Source organism: Bacillus rossius, chromosome 3 (assembly GCF_032445375.1).
Source record: "Bacillus rossius redtenbacheri isolate Brsri chromosome 3, Brsri_v3, whole genome shotgun sequence".
NCBI lineage: Eukaryota > Metazoa > Arthropoda > Insecta > Phasmatodea > Bacillidae > Bacillus > Bacillus rossius.
Window position 1 is genome coordinate 27813376 of NC_086332.1, and position 18005 is coordinate 27831380.

General features: G+C 37.3%; 1 protein-coding gene across 4 annotated transcripts in view; it reads right to left on the reverse strand.

Moving 5' to 3' along the window:
* The window catches only part of LOC134530431 (serine/threonine-protein kinase 10), a 123872-nt gene that overhangs the window by 26390 nt on the left and 79477 nt on the right, over nucleotides 1–18005 (reverse strand). For all 4 annotated transcript variants that reach the window (XM_063365247.1, XM_063365246.1, XM_063365248.1 and 1 more), the window contains 3 exons: nucleotides 16431–16609; nucleotides 13502–13598; nucleotides 12426–12581 (listed from right to left, as the gene is read on the reverse strand). In XM_063365247.1, coding sequence (XP_063221317.1) covers nucleotides 12426–12581; nucleotides 13502–13598; nucleotides 16431–16609 — 432 coding nt within the window. The remainder of the gene's footprint in view (nucleotides 1–12425; nucleotides 12582–13501; nucleotides 13599–16430; nucleotides 16610–18005) is intronic.

Here is an 18005-nt window from a genome sequence, read left to right on the forward strand (position 1 = left end):
GTCTCCTCCTCACAAACTGGAGTTTTGGATAGACTTCTGAAGCCATAGGCTTAGAATTAGTTTCTAAGCTTACCAAGAATGGTTTAATGGGGGAACTGACTGATTTCACAAAGAGTGATTGTACATGCAGCATGCCGAGTTCCTCTTCGCCAAGGGTCTGTAGATGAGATGAACCACCATTGAAATTGTTCTCCCTTTCTGTCTCTGACCGCAGAAAAGCAAACAAGATCTCCCAGTTATCAGAAAGCCATTCAACTGCTGTCAACCAGGAGTTCCATCTGGTTACAACAGGGATAGGGAAAAATCCAGCACTAGAGCCTTCCTGTTGCAAAAACTGCTGGGAAGCATAACGTTTCTTCCTGGTATTTAAAAATATCTGCTTCACTGATATTACAACTTGGTTCAATTCTGAAAGACTGTTTTTCATGAGGAATCCAAGAAGATTCACTTTATGGGCCCAGCACTGCACTTGCACAACTGAATCAGGCAACAATATGGAAAGCCCATCAAAACAAGATTTCATGTAAGAAGCTGCATCACTTACAAATGCCACCACCTGATCATAGCCAACCTCCATATCTTGCAAGGCATCAGAAATAGCTCTAGCACATGTCCTGCCATTTACAACTTCTAATGAAGTCACAGCACCAACATACTGTTGTTGAGTGTCACAAGGCTCAACTGTAGAGAGCAAAACAACATAAATTGCTCTCCCTAACTTGTAGTTTCATCTGACATTATGGCAACCCTCTTTTCTTTCAGTGCTGTAACCACTTCGTCCTTCATAATTTTGCTAAATGTGGCAGGTAATCTCGGCGTAAGACATCACTGCTAGGCAGGTCTCCACCACCAACTATTTGGTTTTTTCACCCACTTCCCACTTTATCAAGTGGTATGTTTGCAATACCATCATTTCAACTGTGGATGTGATGAAGTCCATTTTAGTAACCTAAAAGTAAAACATGGACTTAGTCAGGGTGTCCAGCAAACCAGGATAGAAAAATTCCCTGACTTTTCCAGGTTTTCCAGACAAAAATGAAAATTTTTCCAGAAAAATTCAAATTGATATCTTTCAGAGATTTCTTAAATGAAAGTAACAAATCATTTGCAGTTGTGTGACCCAGAAATGCAGAGTTGTAATATCGTGTAGCAACAGCTTCCTTTTCCTTGTCCCAGAATCTGACGTAAATATCCATTTGTTGTATTTGAGCAACTTTGTTTAAACTTTCATCAAAAGCAAGAACAATATGATGACAGTCAACAACATTATTTAACATTTCCTTTTGAAAGTAAGGAGCAAGGCCTGACACAATTGTGTATGCTAATTTGGTTTTCTGTAATTGCATTCCTGCAGCTATTTCACTATCTGGAAACATTATTTTGAATAAAGATACACTATTGGCAGCAGACCTAAGAGAAGAATGCTGCATAATGGCATTCAAACACCACAAAAATTCTGATTTTATAACACTGTCTTTCCTGAAATATTGTTCAACACCTCGAGAACTCACAGACTGGGATCTACTAGGCAAATCACTATTATGTGACAAAGAGCTTTGAGATGATTTGACGTTACCTGACGAATGAAGTTGTTCATTAGAGGCTTGTCCATCAGCAACTTGTCCATCGAATTTGCTTGTGGTAACTATAGACACAGCAGTAACCGATTTGAAAAAAATATAAACTGACTTGGAAGAATTCACTGCATTATTTGCACCATGGTGTTTTTGGCCTTTCATGTGGCTTGAAAGAGCTTGTTCGCCCATATTACTGAGGGAAACGACAGTCTTGCATAATTTACAAAAAAAAATTAAATTTATCGTCCGGCACTTCCGCGCACCAACTAAATGCTGGGTCAAGTAGCCATGTCGGATTGAACGATGTTTTCTTGAATTTAGACATTATTCAACGAAATCGTAGAGGCCTAGTCGCAGCTCCAGTAAAATCTAGCAGAAAGACCGCGAAAGATTCGCAATAAACAATGCTATATTTTATAACTTCCTAAGATCACAGCACTAAAATTCGTATCTTTCAAAGAAAATTATGTTTGGCAATCTGAGAGAACTGACGAAACGTGTAAACAAATGGAAGAAACTGCAGTAATGGTGCCGGTGGTCGGTTTGGCCAGCTTCGGTAACTACACTCGAGAACCGCCAAAAGTATGGTATGTTGTAACCCAAAATATGGTACAGTAGCAATATATTAGACAGACTAACTATGAACAGTAGCTTACAAGTTTACAATCTATGGTATTTATTGTCTGCCCCCTTCCTAACATTGCGTGCGGTATTATCATCAAAATACGGTATGCATGTCATACATACGGTAGGTATTTATAGACTTCATGAAAGCAGCACGCTTGTATGTCGCAAGTCCAGATACATAAAGGAAAAAATTTGTTTAAATATGATTTGATTTGTAAAATAGTAAAACTAAAGAATGTATTCTGTAAAACTTTGAGAAAAACCTTCATGATAAGCGAGTGGTTAGTGGTTTTGGTCATTTCCAGAACTTTCACAATTTTCCCTGACTTTTCCCTGACTTCTCCCTGAATACCAAAATTCCCTGACTTTTTCAGGTTTCCCAGGTTTTCCAGGTTGCTGGACACCCTGTTAGTATATATTTGTTTTTGCTTTTTTTTTTAAACAGAAATATACAACTCTAAGCTTTACCAAAAGGAAATGCAGGTTTATTTAAACTGTGCTTTAGCACTGAGTAGCAAAATTATGTAGCTGGCAGCTTTATCGTAAACTCCCAATAATTATCCGTGTTAATTGTGACCCCGTCGTTGCCCGGATAATTAAAACACTGTAAAAAAAAAAAAAAAAAAAAAAAAGGTAATTTGTTTCACGGTAAGAGCCGCCCTCGAATTAGTGTTTCGGCTTAAAAAAATAGGGCACTGCCTCGCCATGTGGTCTTTCTCCGTCTGCTGGCGACGCAGCAGTCAACCCCTCCTCCCAATGTTTCTTGTATTTATTTTTCCTACAACTCGGCGGCAAGTTAATCTTTACAGTTCCTTGTCGCACGAGAAAAACGATATTGTTTGCATCATGAAAACCTGTCGTGATATAGGTACTCGTGAAGATTTCCTTCATGTAGGTTGCTCGATCAAGGTCATTTACAACATTTTTTGGAAGAGAGAAAGTTAACACTGCGCAAGATATGATTGTGCTAACAATGCACACATAAATTCAGGCAAGGTTTCCACCCCCCACCCCCCTCATTTTCCCAACCCGTGGCCATTCTTCCAGCCGAATGCCAGCCAGACACGTCACTCGCCAGGCGCCTGCCGTGTTGCTGGGCCGAGCGGTAACGCGTGAAACAAACAAACACAAGATGAAGCGGAGGGGGGTGGGGGAGTAGAAGTAAGGGTATCCCCCTCGGGTTTAAAGAGTGACAAATGTGATATCTGAAAGGGAGGACGGAACAAAGGGTCAGACCAAACAGCTTTCTGACACAGAAACAGAGTGGTTAAAAATATTGAAGGGCCAAATGAAGAAATACGTCAGAGCGATGTCATTTTTTTACAGCTTCAGAATAACTATTAATTAATCTAAATTCAAGCACGGATAACCCAAAAATAGGATATTCCGGGCCCGGATAACCGAGAGTTTACTGTAGTTACTTGTGTTCCTGAAGTGAAGTACAGTAGAACCCTGTTATAACGAATCTGAAGGGAGTAGTTTATATGTTCACTATAGAGGGGAAACTTTATATCTGGGAAAACTTTTATATTGGCAATACATACTCAAAAGCAAAATCTTAACTACACATAGGCCTAAGCCAAGAAAAGAACGAATGAAAATACTCAAAGCAACAGTTTTATGAGCAAATGTATATATTATTTTTTATGAACTACACATGTACAAACTTTCTATTACCTAATGGTTCTTGGACATCGGCGTATTATCCTTTTTTCAGGCATACTCTGTGACGTTTTTGCAGCTTGAGAAAGAAGATTGTTCAGCTTGTTTAATATTGTACTTAATGTGGATGTTGCAATTCCCAGTTCCTTTGCTATTAACACGTGCGGGACAGTGGGGTTGGAGTCTACCTTTTCAATAATGTCCAGTTTATCTCGCACAGATAATGCCTTACGTTTTTTTACCTCGTTTTTCTCTTTTTTTTTTATGTACGTATTTATTATTGAAGCACATTTGCAGCTTAATAACACGAAATTCATTTTACCGTCAAAAGTAAATAAACAAAAAATAACGAGTCTGGCGCATCAAAGATCACAGCGTATCATTTAGTATCGCAGTTGCTAAAGCTGGAACGAAATTTTCTCACTTTCTATGGAAAAATTTAGTCCACAGAGTTCTATCTAGTGGTAGTCTTACGAACCTTACACAATCAAAATGTCCGAAACGTGAACGATAAAAATGAGATGTAAAACTATTGAATTTGCTGCTATAATGTACATACGTATTTGTGTGGCGGTAATTTAGGTTTAATTTTGATATATTAAATGTACACGCGTTCGCCCATTCTTTAACTATGCAGGGAAAAAAACTTATTTTTTATTTTCAACAAACTGTTCACCATTTATGGCTACACGTAACCTACCGAGGCCACTCGAATATGACTTGTTTATAATATGAAAAGTGGACAATCGAGTAGCGTATTGCGGAGAAAAACTTCAATGTGATCCAGAACAGACGTTTTGTGAAAAAACTTGTAATTACAATGAAACCTCATTAATACAAACCTGAAGGGGAGTAAAATATTTCAGTTTGTAATAACGAGGTTCATATTAATGAGGTTCTTGAGCCAATAGGTAGAATAAGAACTCGATAAGAAATATTGAATTCCTACATGTCAGACCACTAAAAATGTGGAATGTTATTATTGTAATAGAAGCCAGATATTGACATGCACACCAACAAAATACACTTAGAAGCAATTTTAATAGTTCTAATAAAATACACTATAACAGACTGATGATTAGTATACATATACGTATGTATGTATCCTTATTTAATATGTTTCCAAAGTTTTGACAAAAATGATTAACATTTACCGTACAGTTAATTGCTGTTGAGTGTATAGCAATTCTTATGCAAAGTATGCAAGATATATTTAAATAGGTTTAAAAAAATTATTAATTTTTTTCTGGACACACTTATCTCTGTAAATATCATTTACAGCAGAACATATCTTCTCAAATCCTGCAATCAAGTCAATTGGCACATCACTTGCAGCAAGTACATTTTCCAGTGTACGCAAAGCACTGATTGTGTCACTTTTGCTTGGAAGTTTATGCACTACCTCACCATTGTCGTCATCACCATCATTATCCTGACTTGTACCACCCTCACAAAGTGACTGTACAGCGTCAGCCCTTGGTGTTTCCTGTAATCCTCGTGAACCAACAAGATCTTCTGCAGTTAATCTTGCACTGGTGTACACACTGTCATCAATATGAACAAACTCATTGAAGTCATTATCAACTTGCACATGTTCTTTAAACTCTTGCCAATCCTCTAAAGGTTGATCACAGTCAGGTTCTTCAACAGTTTGCTGGCCAAAACCACTTTTTGCAAAGCAATGCACAATTGTCTTTTGGCTGATGCTGTCCCACGACATGGCTATACTGCGGATAGCATCCAAAATTGACCATCTAGGAAGCTCAGTCTTTCCTTTTTCACACTGCCTGATAAGGTATTTCACCAAGCGCTGTCTGTAGTTTCTTTTCAAGCACTGTATTATACCTTGGTCGAGTGGTTGTGTCACACTTGTTGTATTTGGTAGCAAGAAGAGTAAGGTAATGTTTTCCAACTTCATACCATGAGCAGTATGTGCAGCACAGTTGTCCAACAATAACAAAATTTTGCGATTAAGAGTCGCCATTTTCCTGTCCAATTTTAACAACCACAACTGGAAAATTTTTGTGGTGACCCAAGCCTTACTGTTTGCCTTGTAATCTACTGGCAGGTTTTTTGCTGCAACATCTTTGAAACATCTTGGCTTGGCAGACTTGCCAATAACCAAGGGTCGAAGTTTAGTACTGCCATCTTGATTACAACATAGTAAAACTGTAAGACGAACTTTACTGTGTTTACCGCCATGGCAGTTTTCACCTTTTACGGTTAGAGTTTTATTGGGCAACATATTGTAAAAAAGCCCTGTTTCATCCATATTAAACACATCATGTGGTGAAAATTTACTTACGATGGCCTGTACTGACTGAAGCCAGTCACTCGTTGCTGTTTGGTCGACAGCTACAGATCGCCACAAATGGTTTTTGTGGCCAAATTATGCCTATCTTTGAAGCGTTGAAGCCATCCGTTGCTGCAATGGAAATCATCAATTCTGAGTCGCAGTGCCAGCTGATCAGCCTTTTCTTGGATAATAGGCCCGGAAATTGGAACTCTGGCGGCGCGCATCTGATGAAACCACTCCAGCAGTTTGGCCTCTAATTCGGAATGTTTACCGACGCGCATCCTTTTCTTAGTTTGATTACTACCTTTCCTGACCGCTTCTTCTATTTTATCTGCTTGCTTTAGAATTGTACTTAAGGTTGATTTTGATATACCAAACTCTTCAGAAAGTTCTGTTTTCGTTTTTTCACCCTGACGAACTGAATTTATTATCGTAATTTTCGTCTTCAATGCAACTTCCTTGCATTTAAGTTTTGCCTCCATTTTTATGTGTGTACGTACAAATTCTAAAGTTTAATAAAATTCTCATGAGATAATTCACTTAAACTTTCATTACAACGTACACAAATATTAAACGGGTTAGGCGTAATATATATTTTGATTTTATTGGTCCGGCACAGATTCATGTATACAAAGGAAGTACAAAATCGAACGTAAATACAATTCCACGTGAAGTTCGATATATCGAATATTGTACAAACGCGAGTGATTTCTGAACATATCGAACACACGAACGAGTGATTTTGAAAACATAAGAGTTAAAAACACACTTCGGACACTCAAGCGGGGCCGTATCTTTGTGGTAATCTTTGGTTCGTATTAAACGATAAACATGACTGTTTGTTTATACGGAAGGGAATTGTTATTGTTCGCTATACATAATAACGAGAATTTCGTATTAACCAAACAAATCTTCATTGTGTTTAATGGGCATATTTCACAGGGAAATAGTAATAGGTAATATTAACGAGTCGTTCGTAATAAGTGGGATAATATTAACGAGGTTTCACTGTATATGAAAATATTTGAGATAAATGTGCATTATGTCGGCAAAAGTTGTTCGTTGTACACGGGAAAACGTATCAACATTGACAAAAGTTGTGCGCTATATCCAATAAATTAATACATAACCTCACATCATTTTGCCGGGACTGAGACGGAAATTCACAATAAACGGGAATTCATTATAGGCGGGTTCACTATAAACGGGTTCTACTGTACTTTTTTTTTATAAAACAATAAAAAATAAAAAGGATTTGTTAATAGTTCTGTGATATACATTTCCAATAATGGTGAAAGATAATGCATGGCAGCATTATATCGTGTAACATTACCGTACCTTCGCTTCCTTGGCCCCTTCGACAGCTTCAAACATCGTTTTCTGCCATTTTCCTTTCTTGACGGCTTCAGCGTGATTATTACTTCGTATGTGTTTCTTCACACCGTCGGAAGTTTCCCACGCCACTGTTTTATTGCAAAAACGGCATATTAAAATATTTTGAGATTTAACCATTCCATCTTAGAAAAACTGTTTCACTCTTTCGTCAATGTTTATTTTAGGCGGCATATCCGCATATATAAACGAACGTTACGAATATGTGTCCACCCTACGACTATTCAAACCTGACTGGACCCAGCTGGCACTATGCCTGCTCCCCTTTAACACTGTTACACCCTCACTGTTCATCTTCCGCCGCTGCCTTCCCCCCTTCCACCCACCCGGCTATTGCAACCTGCTATTGTTGACGGATAAGTAGTAAACAACTGTCTCGCACTCGCACAAACTTTTTTTTTGTCATGGATCCGAAAAATGTGCGTATAATCGTGAATACATACAGAAATTCGTGGGTACTACCGAATTTTAACAAATTCGCGAGTATTTCTTGATTCTAAAAACATTCTAAATCATTTTTATAATGGATTTAATATTTTTAACATTTTAAATTGTTTTAACATTTTTCGCGAATTCATGAGTCGCGAATTTCCCGGGTCCCTACATATGCTGATTAATTTCATGATTTTTTTTTTCATTTTGATGGTTTATGGTGTATTAACATGTATTTATATGTTATATGGTGTATTTGACATGATTTTCGGTGTTATTTCGGCTTTATAGCAATTAACCATATACAGTAAAACCTCCATTAACGAATATTCTATTTAACGAAAAACCCCATGCAACGAAATAAAATTTTGGTCCCGCTGAACCTCCATAAGCTCAATGCTGTTTTAACCTCTAAATACCTAACTTTATTTGTTCCGGAAATAGTGAAATTCCCTTTACAACGAACTGCCGCTTTTGAAAAACACGCAAAAATATACATCTCCTTCAAGACATCCACTAATTTTTTTGCATTCACTGCTTAAAAATATGTGCGTATAACCTTAAAATAATATGCACCATCACGGAAAACAATAAATAAAGCATCATGGATAACACACGTCGTGTATACATGCCACACTTTGATCAAAATGGCGGGTACATTTAGCACTAGTGGCGGAAACATCCCGTACCATCGCTCTGGCAAGACGAACAACTAGTATATTTTGCGTTTCTATGGTTAAAGTTGCGCACACGCAAATATTTTTAACTATGGTGTAGTACAATTTTCGTTTTTTCAGTTTTCACTGTTGTTTATTTATTTCCACACGTAGTTACGGAAAATTACACGGTACTACTGTAAAATGAATTATAATCCTAAAAAAACGGCGACAGATTGACATTAAAATAAAAATAGAAATTTGAAATGCAGTTGATGGAGGAAAAAAAAGTGATATAGCTAAACGTTTTGACATCACGGCGTCTACACTTTCAACCATATTATCCAACTGGAAACAGATCGAAAACAACGCTTCTCTGGTAGGAACAAATCGAAAACGTGTGAAAGTATGTAAAAATGATGATTTAGACAAGATATTTTTTGACTGGCTAATGGAGGCTAGGGCATCTAACAACGTCTCTGGGCCGATTTTACAAGAAAAGGCACGCCAGGAAGCACTGGGGATGGGAATTGATAATTTCCGAGCATCAAATGGTTGGCCATTAAACAAGTGTATGCTATATACTTTTTCATGTTTAATTTCTCATATCGTAATAAACAGTCAGAAAGACAGTTCTAGCCATTTATGTGAAGCTTTATGATGACTAGAAATATATTGTGCGAAACCTCCATTTAACAAACCCCTTTACAACAAACACAACAAATTTTGGTCCCTTGAGATTTGTTAAATAGAGGTTTCACTGTAATCTTGTCTCTGGTAATGATATTAAACATTGTTTTAATAATGGTTTGTCTTCTAAGCTTCTTCATTTTTTGCACAAAAAATATCACATCGCACCACGTATGAAGTACATATTTTGAGGAAGGGGGGGGGGGGGGGGGGGGGGGGGAATTGCAGACACACTTGGCTTATTTGAACCTCTTCAGCACATTTTACACCACAGAGACTGAACTTCACGACTCATGAAACTGTGAGACTTTACTGCAACTTGTGATATCTGGGTTTAATCCCAACCGGAATAAATAAATAAATAAATAATTAGTCCTTTTCACTGAACAGTGTCGAGCACATCCACATCTGTTGAGCTGAGGAATGCAAAGTTAATATTTTTTCCTGCTTACTGTAACAGCCACCTGCAGCCCTCAGACTTGGCTATAATACCCTTGTTCAAGATGGTGTTCAAGACGAACTACAGGAAAAGGTTAGTGCAGAAAGCTTTGTGCATGCTGGAATCTGAGAAAAACCCCAATTATCATGATGATGAATGTTCTAGATGCACTTCATATCATTGCCTATTCTTGGAACCAAGTACCGTATTTACCCATGTACCACCCGCCCCCATGTATGACCTGCACCCCAAATTTTCAACATACTCTCTGGAAAAAAATTTTTTTCACTGTAATGTCTATTTACATGTGCCTGCATAAATAGGGAAAAAGAGTGTCATTGTAACAACAAAGAAAACTCTTTATAACTGCAGCACAGAATTTTACTAACACAAATGCATGAAATATTAAGAAAAAAAACCCAGTAATATTCATTGTCAAAATAGTAGATCAATTTTGCTAAACAACAGACGTAAATTTGGTGAAATAAATTTTAAAATGTTTGTATGCAATAACCACAATCGTCAACTGTTCAGTCCGTTGCAACATCCTGCAAATAAAAATAAAGCTCGTAGTGCCAAATAATTAAAAATAATGAGTGATGCCATAAAACCATTTTATTCAACGTAAAAAAAACCGTAGCAAAAACGTGAGTTGGAGTTGTATTGATACGCATAAAATGGCACGGGTTGCCAGTTATAGTTAACTCGGTTGTAAACAGAGCGCGCGCGTAGCAAGAAGTTTGCGAGCTATCGCTATCGATCTTCGACTACGTGCGCGTGCTCTATACCGAATAATGCCAACTGGCGCTGTTTACGTTTTATAGGTGGATTACAGCGACTCCCGATACGTTACGGATAAAGTTTAATACTTTTAAAAACGTCTTGAAAACACATCAGAATACGTCGTATTACGATTATTTAAATTAAAAAGCGTTAATCTCAGAATAAACCGCGTAAATTGCGGGAAGCAGTTCATACGCGCGTTGTAAACTGCAATTTATTGCATTGCATCATATGAGGTTAAAACGGGACCGAAATAAAATGGTGCAAATATCGGGAAAAAGTAAATAACGGTAACGTAAATAAGGGGTTTCGCTGTATTTTCATTGTAATAAATGCGTCCAGCATTCGGTAATGTACTATAAATCCAATTTTTTCAGTCTTCATTGTTGTCCAAAACCTCAAATTTCGTGTATGACCCGCACCCCGACTTTTGAATGTTGTTTTTCAGAAAAAATGTGCGGGTGGTACATGGGTAAATACGGTATGTATAGCCAGAAACTAGAGCTAACTGTTTCAAAGAAAGCTTTTTCTTTTCCTCTGGAGTGACTGATGTTTCACAATTTCCACTAATGAACTTGAAGATGTGGCAAAATTTCAAGCAGGTGTGTCAATTGACAACATAGTAACGGCAGACAAAAACCTGAATGACATTGCGAACAACCAACTCGCAAAAACATGGTGGCTGCCAAGACAGCGAAGAAGATACAGATGTAGATGAAGAACTAGAGCAGTGGCTAAGTTACCATGACTTGTTTATAGTTTTAATGATACTGAAACCTAATCCCAGTCCTGCACAAACTTGAAGTCGCCATTGAGAACTTGTGCACATTTAATTACCATATTTTATCGCATAATCGTCGCACATTTTATTCTAAAATCAAGTTTGAAAAGTAGGGGTGCGACGTTTATGAGAGAAAAAAATAATTTTGTTTGATAAAGTTATTCATGAAAACAAAACCCATTCATGGAAAGTACGTTTATTTAAAAAATGAAGTATAAAAGAGCACGCCAAACAATTTTAATTAATAAGTCATGCAAAAAAATCTTTCTTGAACTTTAAATAGAAAAACAAAATCTGTCATCCGAATGCGAGCCTGAACAAATGTGTAACTATCGTTGTAGTACACACTTACCACAAAAGAGTGCGGGCCATCAAATGTAGTTAACTCGGCACTGGACAGAGAGCACACGTTGCATACAATCGGCGAGATATTGAAATTCGACTAAGTGTACGCGCTCTATACGGGAAGCAACATAACCAAACATGAATGATGCCAACTAGCGCTGGCTACTTTTTAATAAGCAGTACACTGTGGCGACGTAGACGAACAGATAAAGGTTAACGTTTAAAAACATCTTTAAAAGAAAATTTACACATCAGACAACTTCGTATTTCCGTTAATTAAATAAGTGGTAATTATGAATAAATATTAGATTTCTACTTTAAAATACATCTTTTATACGGAAAAAATACCCACACAAAGCGCTCCGAATCTAATAGCGAGACCAAAAACATCATGCGACGTTTGCACGATAAAATTTTTTATCCAAATTTTGACGCCCTAAAATATAGGTGCGACGATTATGCGCGTGCAATGATTATGTGATAAACGAGGGTAGAATCACTAACTTCTGACCTAAAGGTGCTTTAAGTATGATTATACATAAGAAATTATTGTACAGAAGCTTTGTGCATGTATCTGGATATCAGCTTTACTGCTTCACACACACATACACGCACACACACACACAAACAACAAACCATAACAAACAAGTGTATTATTAAATAAAAAATGTACGTATCTTACAGTTGAACTTTTTTTTTACAAACGGTAATAGTGTCGTGGACAGGAATCGGTGTTGTGCAATACCTGCTCGCCACGAATCTTCTTGGAGGACATGCGAAGATCGGTTTCCTGCTGAGTGGTAGCCCTCTCCACCTGCTGCCTCTGATGCCTGCTGAGTGTGTCCAAGTCAGACTCGTATGCCCGCAGCAGTGCTATCCTATCCTGCTCGAACCGCTTATCCTACCACACACATCACAGCAATGAACAAACATTTCCCAACATTTTCACAATTGTAATTTAGCTGAGAAAATATTATATAAGGTGGGTAGGGTAAACACTTTTACAGATTTACATTCTTAAATCCGATTCTCGACTCTGGGTGTTTCTATTTTAAAACATAGTGAATGCAAACTAAAGCATAATTTATTGAAACCAGTTCTCTTTGAATTATTTTTATTCTATACAAATAAAATACTAAAATGCACCAGAAAATCTCAACACACATAAAAACCGGATAAAGGGGAAAAAAAAAAAAAAAACATTAGTACATTAAACGTTGTCATATTACACCTATTCTAGGGTGTAAATTTTTTAAAAAGGGTGGAAATTTTACATTTGAAATATATTTATTGATTACGGATGTGCCTGAAGAGCCTACAAAAGACCAGTAGCGAGCTTCAACCTACAAACAGGTTCTGTACTTCAATGGCTAAATGTCTCGATTATGGACATAAAGGATATTGTCTTTGAATTGATGCAGCCAAAAGATAAATAAACTGGTCCCTGCAAGCACCTTCTTTGACATCTATCACAGTATCACTAATAATAAGAAGAAGAAGAAAGAAGTGGGGTGTGCATTTGAGCAATAGTAACTGAATGAAAGTCTTAGATGTAACAGTGAAAACTTCTAACGCAAAGAACATCTCAAACGGGTTTTACATGAATAAATATTGCAGGATCTACATAATTCAACTATAATCAATCCAAATATTCTTACATCAATACTAATTTTGAATACAAAGTACTGTAGGCACTCTTTAACCAGGCATTATTTTTTTTCCATTGGTTTGCTGTTGAAACTATATTGAAGTTCCTATGATTTCGCGTGGCCGTGGCCACGAACGTGCCGGACGGATGTGCTCCACCGGATCGGGAGTTACCTGCTGCTCGCGGGCCAGCTGAGCCTTGAAGGACAGGTCCTGGAACTGTTTCTGCTCCTGCTTCTGCAGCATCTTCAGCTCCCGCAGCTCCTGCTTCCTGCAGACACCAGAGCCACACGTCACACCACTCCTCGCAAACCAGACTCTTCCCTCAGTGCCGAGAGACACCAGAATCACACATCACACCACTCCTCACAAACCAGACTCTTCCCTCTGTGCCGAGAGACACCAGAGCCACCCGTCACACCACTCCTCGCAAACCAGACTCTTCCCTCAATGCCGAGAGACACCAGAGCCACGCATCACACCACTCCTCGCAAACCAGACTCTTCCCTCAATGCCGAGAGACACCAGAGCCACACATCACACCACTCCTCGCAAACCAGACTCTTCCCTCAATGCAGAGACACACCAGAACCACACATCACACCACTCCTCGCAAACCAGACTCTTCTCTCAATGCAGAGAGACACCAGAGCCACGCGTCACACCACTCCTCGCAAACAAGACTCTTCTCTCAATGCAGAGAGACACCAGAGCCACGCATCACACCACTCCTCGCAAACAAGACTCTTCCCTCAATGCCGAGAGACACCAGAGCCACACATCACACCACTCCTCGCAAACCAGACTCTTCCCTCAATGCCGAGAGACACCAGAGCCACACGTCACATCATTCCTCACAAACCAGACTCTTCCCTCTGTGCCGAGAGACACCAGAGCCACGCATCACACCACTCCTCGCAAACCAGACTCTTCCCTCAATGCAGAGAGACACCAGAGCCACGCATCACACCACTCCTCGCAAACAAGACTCTTCTCTCAATGCAGAGAGACACCAGAGCCACGCATCACACCACTCCTCGCAAACAAGACTCTTCCCTCAATGCCGAGAGACACCAGAGCCACACATCACACCACTCCTCGCAAACCAGACTCTTCCCTCAATGCCGAGAGACACCAGAGCCACACGTCACATCATTCCTCACAAACCAGACTCTTCCCTCTGTGCCGAGAGACACCAGAGCCACGCATCACACCACTCCTCGCAAACCAGACTCTTCCCTCAATGCCGAGAGACACCAGAGCCACACATCACACCACTCCTCACAAACCAGACTCTTCCCTCAATGCCGAGAGACACCAGAGCCACACATCACACCACTCCTCACAAACCAGACTCTTCCCTCAATGCCGAGAGACACCAGAGCCACACATCACACCACTCCTCGCAAACCAGACTCTTCCCTCAATGCCGAGAGACACCAGAGCCACACATCACACCACTCCTCGCAAACCAGACTCTTCCCTCAATGCCGAGAGTCACCAGAACCACACATCACACCACTCCTCGCAAACCAGGGAGTGCATTTGCAGACTCTTTCCTCAACGCCGAGATACTCCGTTTCTACACACAAGTTGGAAAAGGCCATACAACACATGGAGTTATCAACAGATACCCTTAACTGTCTCACAAAGATAATAAAGTAATATGGAAATTTAAAAAAAAAATACATAATTGTTGATATGCACTTTCATGTAAATGGATTTATAAATGAATTCACTAGTGGTACATAAGATTAAAGTCCTAAATGTATTGCAGTGCTTGGTATTATAACTCTGACAATATTACACACTTAGAACCGTCAGCACACAAACCCAGTTTAAAATATGTAGTCAGTTTTCATACAGTATTTATCCAGTTTAAAAGCAGTTTTATGAGATTAATTTTTTAGAATCATCTTAAGTAATTGTTTAATCAACATTTGAGATAGTAGTGTCAATGCAAGCAAACTCATCTGTACATTGAATGTGATCAGTTTCTATTGAATAGTGTATGGATCTGGTAGAATAATTTTTGGCTTTAAAACTCTGCAACCTAGATAAGCTATGTCTCAAGACAAGATTATATGGTTAATTGTGATAAAACCAAAATAACACGATAAAGTATGTCAATACAGCATCTAACATATTAATGAAAGTTACTATACGTTAGCAATGAAATGTAACTACAAACATTAAATCAATCAACAAATTGACGATAAACTAAATTCAATTACAAATATTTTATCTTTTAATATGGAATAGTCAATAAAAATAATGAACTATCGATAAATTTTGTATCAAAATGTATACACTTAATGGATTGAATAAAACTAATAATTTACGTTGTTTTAATTTTAATCTTTAATTAGTTATTATTATTAACATGTTTTTGCATGAGTCAGTTAATATGGCACTATTTTGGTAAAACAAAAAAGTACTAAGAAATATTTTTGTTTCAGATTTATTGAATAGTAAGACTATTATTATAAATAAAGAAACAACAATGTATAAAAAAATAACACTACAATCACGTGTTTTCAAAACAAAATTGTGCTAAATATAAAAACCATAATATCTTGTCCCTAGCTATGCCACATCTTTCTGGTAGACTGACCAGATGCCAGCCTATTCATACCCTAGCGTAGTGACAGTGCCATACAGACCCGGCAATTATTTTCTCCTACTTTAGTTAAAACAATTACAACTTTACCTATAAATATTGGATATAACATAAAATAAAAAGAAAATTTTTTACAGAATGATGAAACCTATTAATAAATTTAGTCTTCTTAGACCTATGTCATTTTAAACTACACCTAATAAACTTCTTAAGTTTATCTCCCAATCTTCATTTCTTCTGATATACTGTACTTATGATAATTTATTTTGCCTTTGTGCCTTTCTTTTTTCCCCTCCATTTTATCAGCTATAAAATCTTACGTTTCAAAAGGAAAATATGAAAAAAATTGCGGTCAACTGCTTACAGATAATGGTTCCTCCCAACCAGAAAAGTTGTTATCTATATCTTTCTCCCAACCATCTGCAAAAAAGAATTATGTAAAACCATCAACATAGCCAAACATAGACCAAGAGCATTCCTCACCTGAAAATGTGGTCATCATACACATTGCCATTTTCATCATCACCATAAATGACCTTGCTTGTTGTAGTGGTAACAACCACACCATCTATTTCAAATTTACGTGTCCTCTTACGAGTCTTTTTCTTCAGGTTCATTACTGCTATGTCCTCTTTCGTGCGTGCAGTTCTGCGAGGTTCTTGCTGCAACATTATGATAAGAAAAATGTAATTTTATAGTACAACAAACAAAACCAAATTAAGAACGTTAATTTAAGTGAGGACATTACAAAGCTCAAATCATTTTATATAATACTGTACGGATAACACTTTTTTTTTGGTTGGTGAATAACTGAATAGAATACCGCACATATGTATTTTCAAATTTATAACAAATTCTGAATACTTCATTCAAACTCAGTTTTTATTAGTGTTGGGCCGATTCCTAAAATATACCGATTCCGATTCCATTTTCGATTCTTAAATTAAAGGGTCGATTCTTCGAATCCGATTCCGATTCCTTAATTTTTATCTGACAATGTTCAACAGAGTAATATACTAAGAAAAAAAAAGGTTGTTTATGATTTTAAAAATGTAATTATGTTGTGTTTCATTTTCTGTGCAGAAATTAACATTATATACAGCTTATATAATGTTAAAAAGTATGTTCATTACCATCAAGTTACGCTACCTTGTATTTCTAGCACAATTTGGCCTTTTAACCTTGCATATAGTTAGACGAAACACGTGTTCAAACACTGCCAATAATCAAAGATGTCTAATGACTTAAATTGTAAATAATGTTATAACTTAACAAACTTTAGATACCTTACATTATCAACTCAATTAATTAATTGTAAAAAAAGAGGGTTTGTACGGTTAGGTTAAGAATTTTATTTTCAAGCACAACTAAATAATGATCCAAATAAAATGTCAATATAACCTCATTTATACATATTTCAAGGGACCATGGCGAAAAAAAATAAAAAAGGGAAATGTAAAAATAAAACTTTATTATATCATTATGATGGAAATGACAAACAAATATGCACCACACTAAAATAAAATGTCAGAGATGCTTACGTTTTAATATATCACCTAGAACTTAATTATCTCACTTGGTGAAAAGAATAAATCCATCCAGTCTTGCAGTTCCTCACAATCGTAAAGAGAAAATAAATTTTCGGTTCTTGAGTAAGAAAGTTCTGTGCAATTTTTAGCATCTCAAAATTTTCACATTTTATGGTGAGATTTTCTTACACAAAATATTTAAACTCTTCAAATAATCGCGTGTTAACATTTAATTCATTTCAGAAATTTATCAGAAACAATTCTGTTAAACTAACACAACTACTTTCAAAAGATTGTTTATGTTTGCCGTTTGGTAATAAAAATTTACGAACGTTTCCGCAGCAATGTTTGGAACTTCAGTCTTGCCAACTGCCTTTCCAAAATATATCTAACGTAAAACGAGCATCGCTGAACACGCACAAGAACGCCGATTTAAAGCAATTTGGTTATGTTGCTTTTAAACTTATTTTAATATGGTTGCAATAATCCACTGTGAATTTGGGTAAAATTTCATTCAAAAATTATTTCA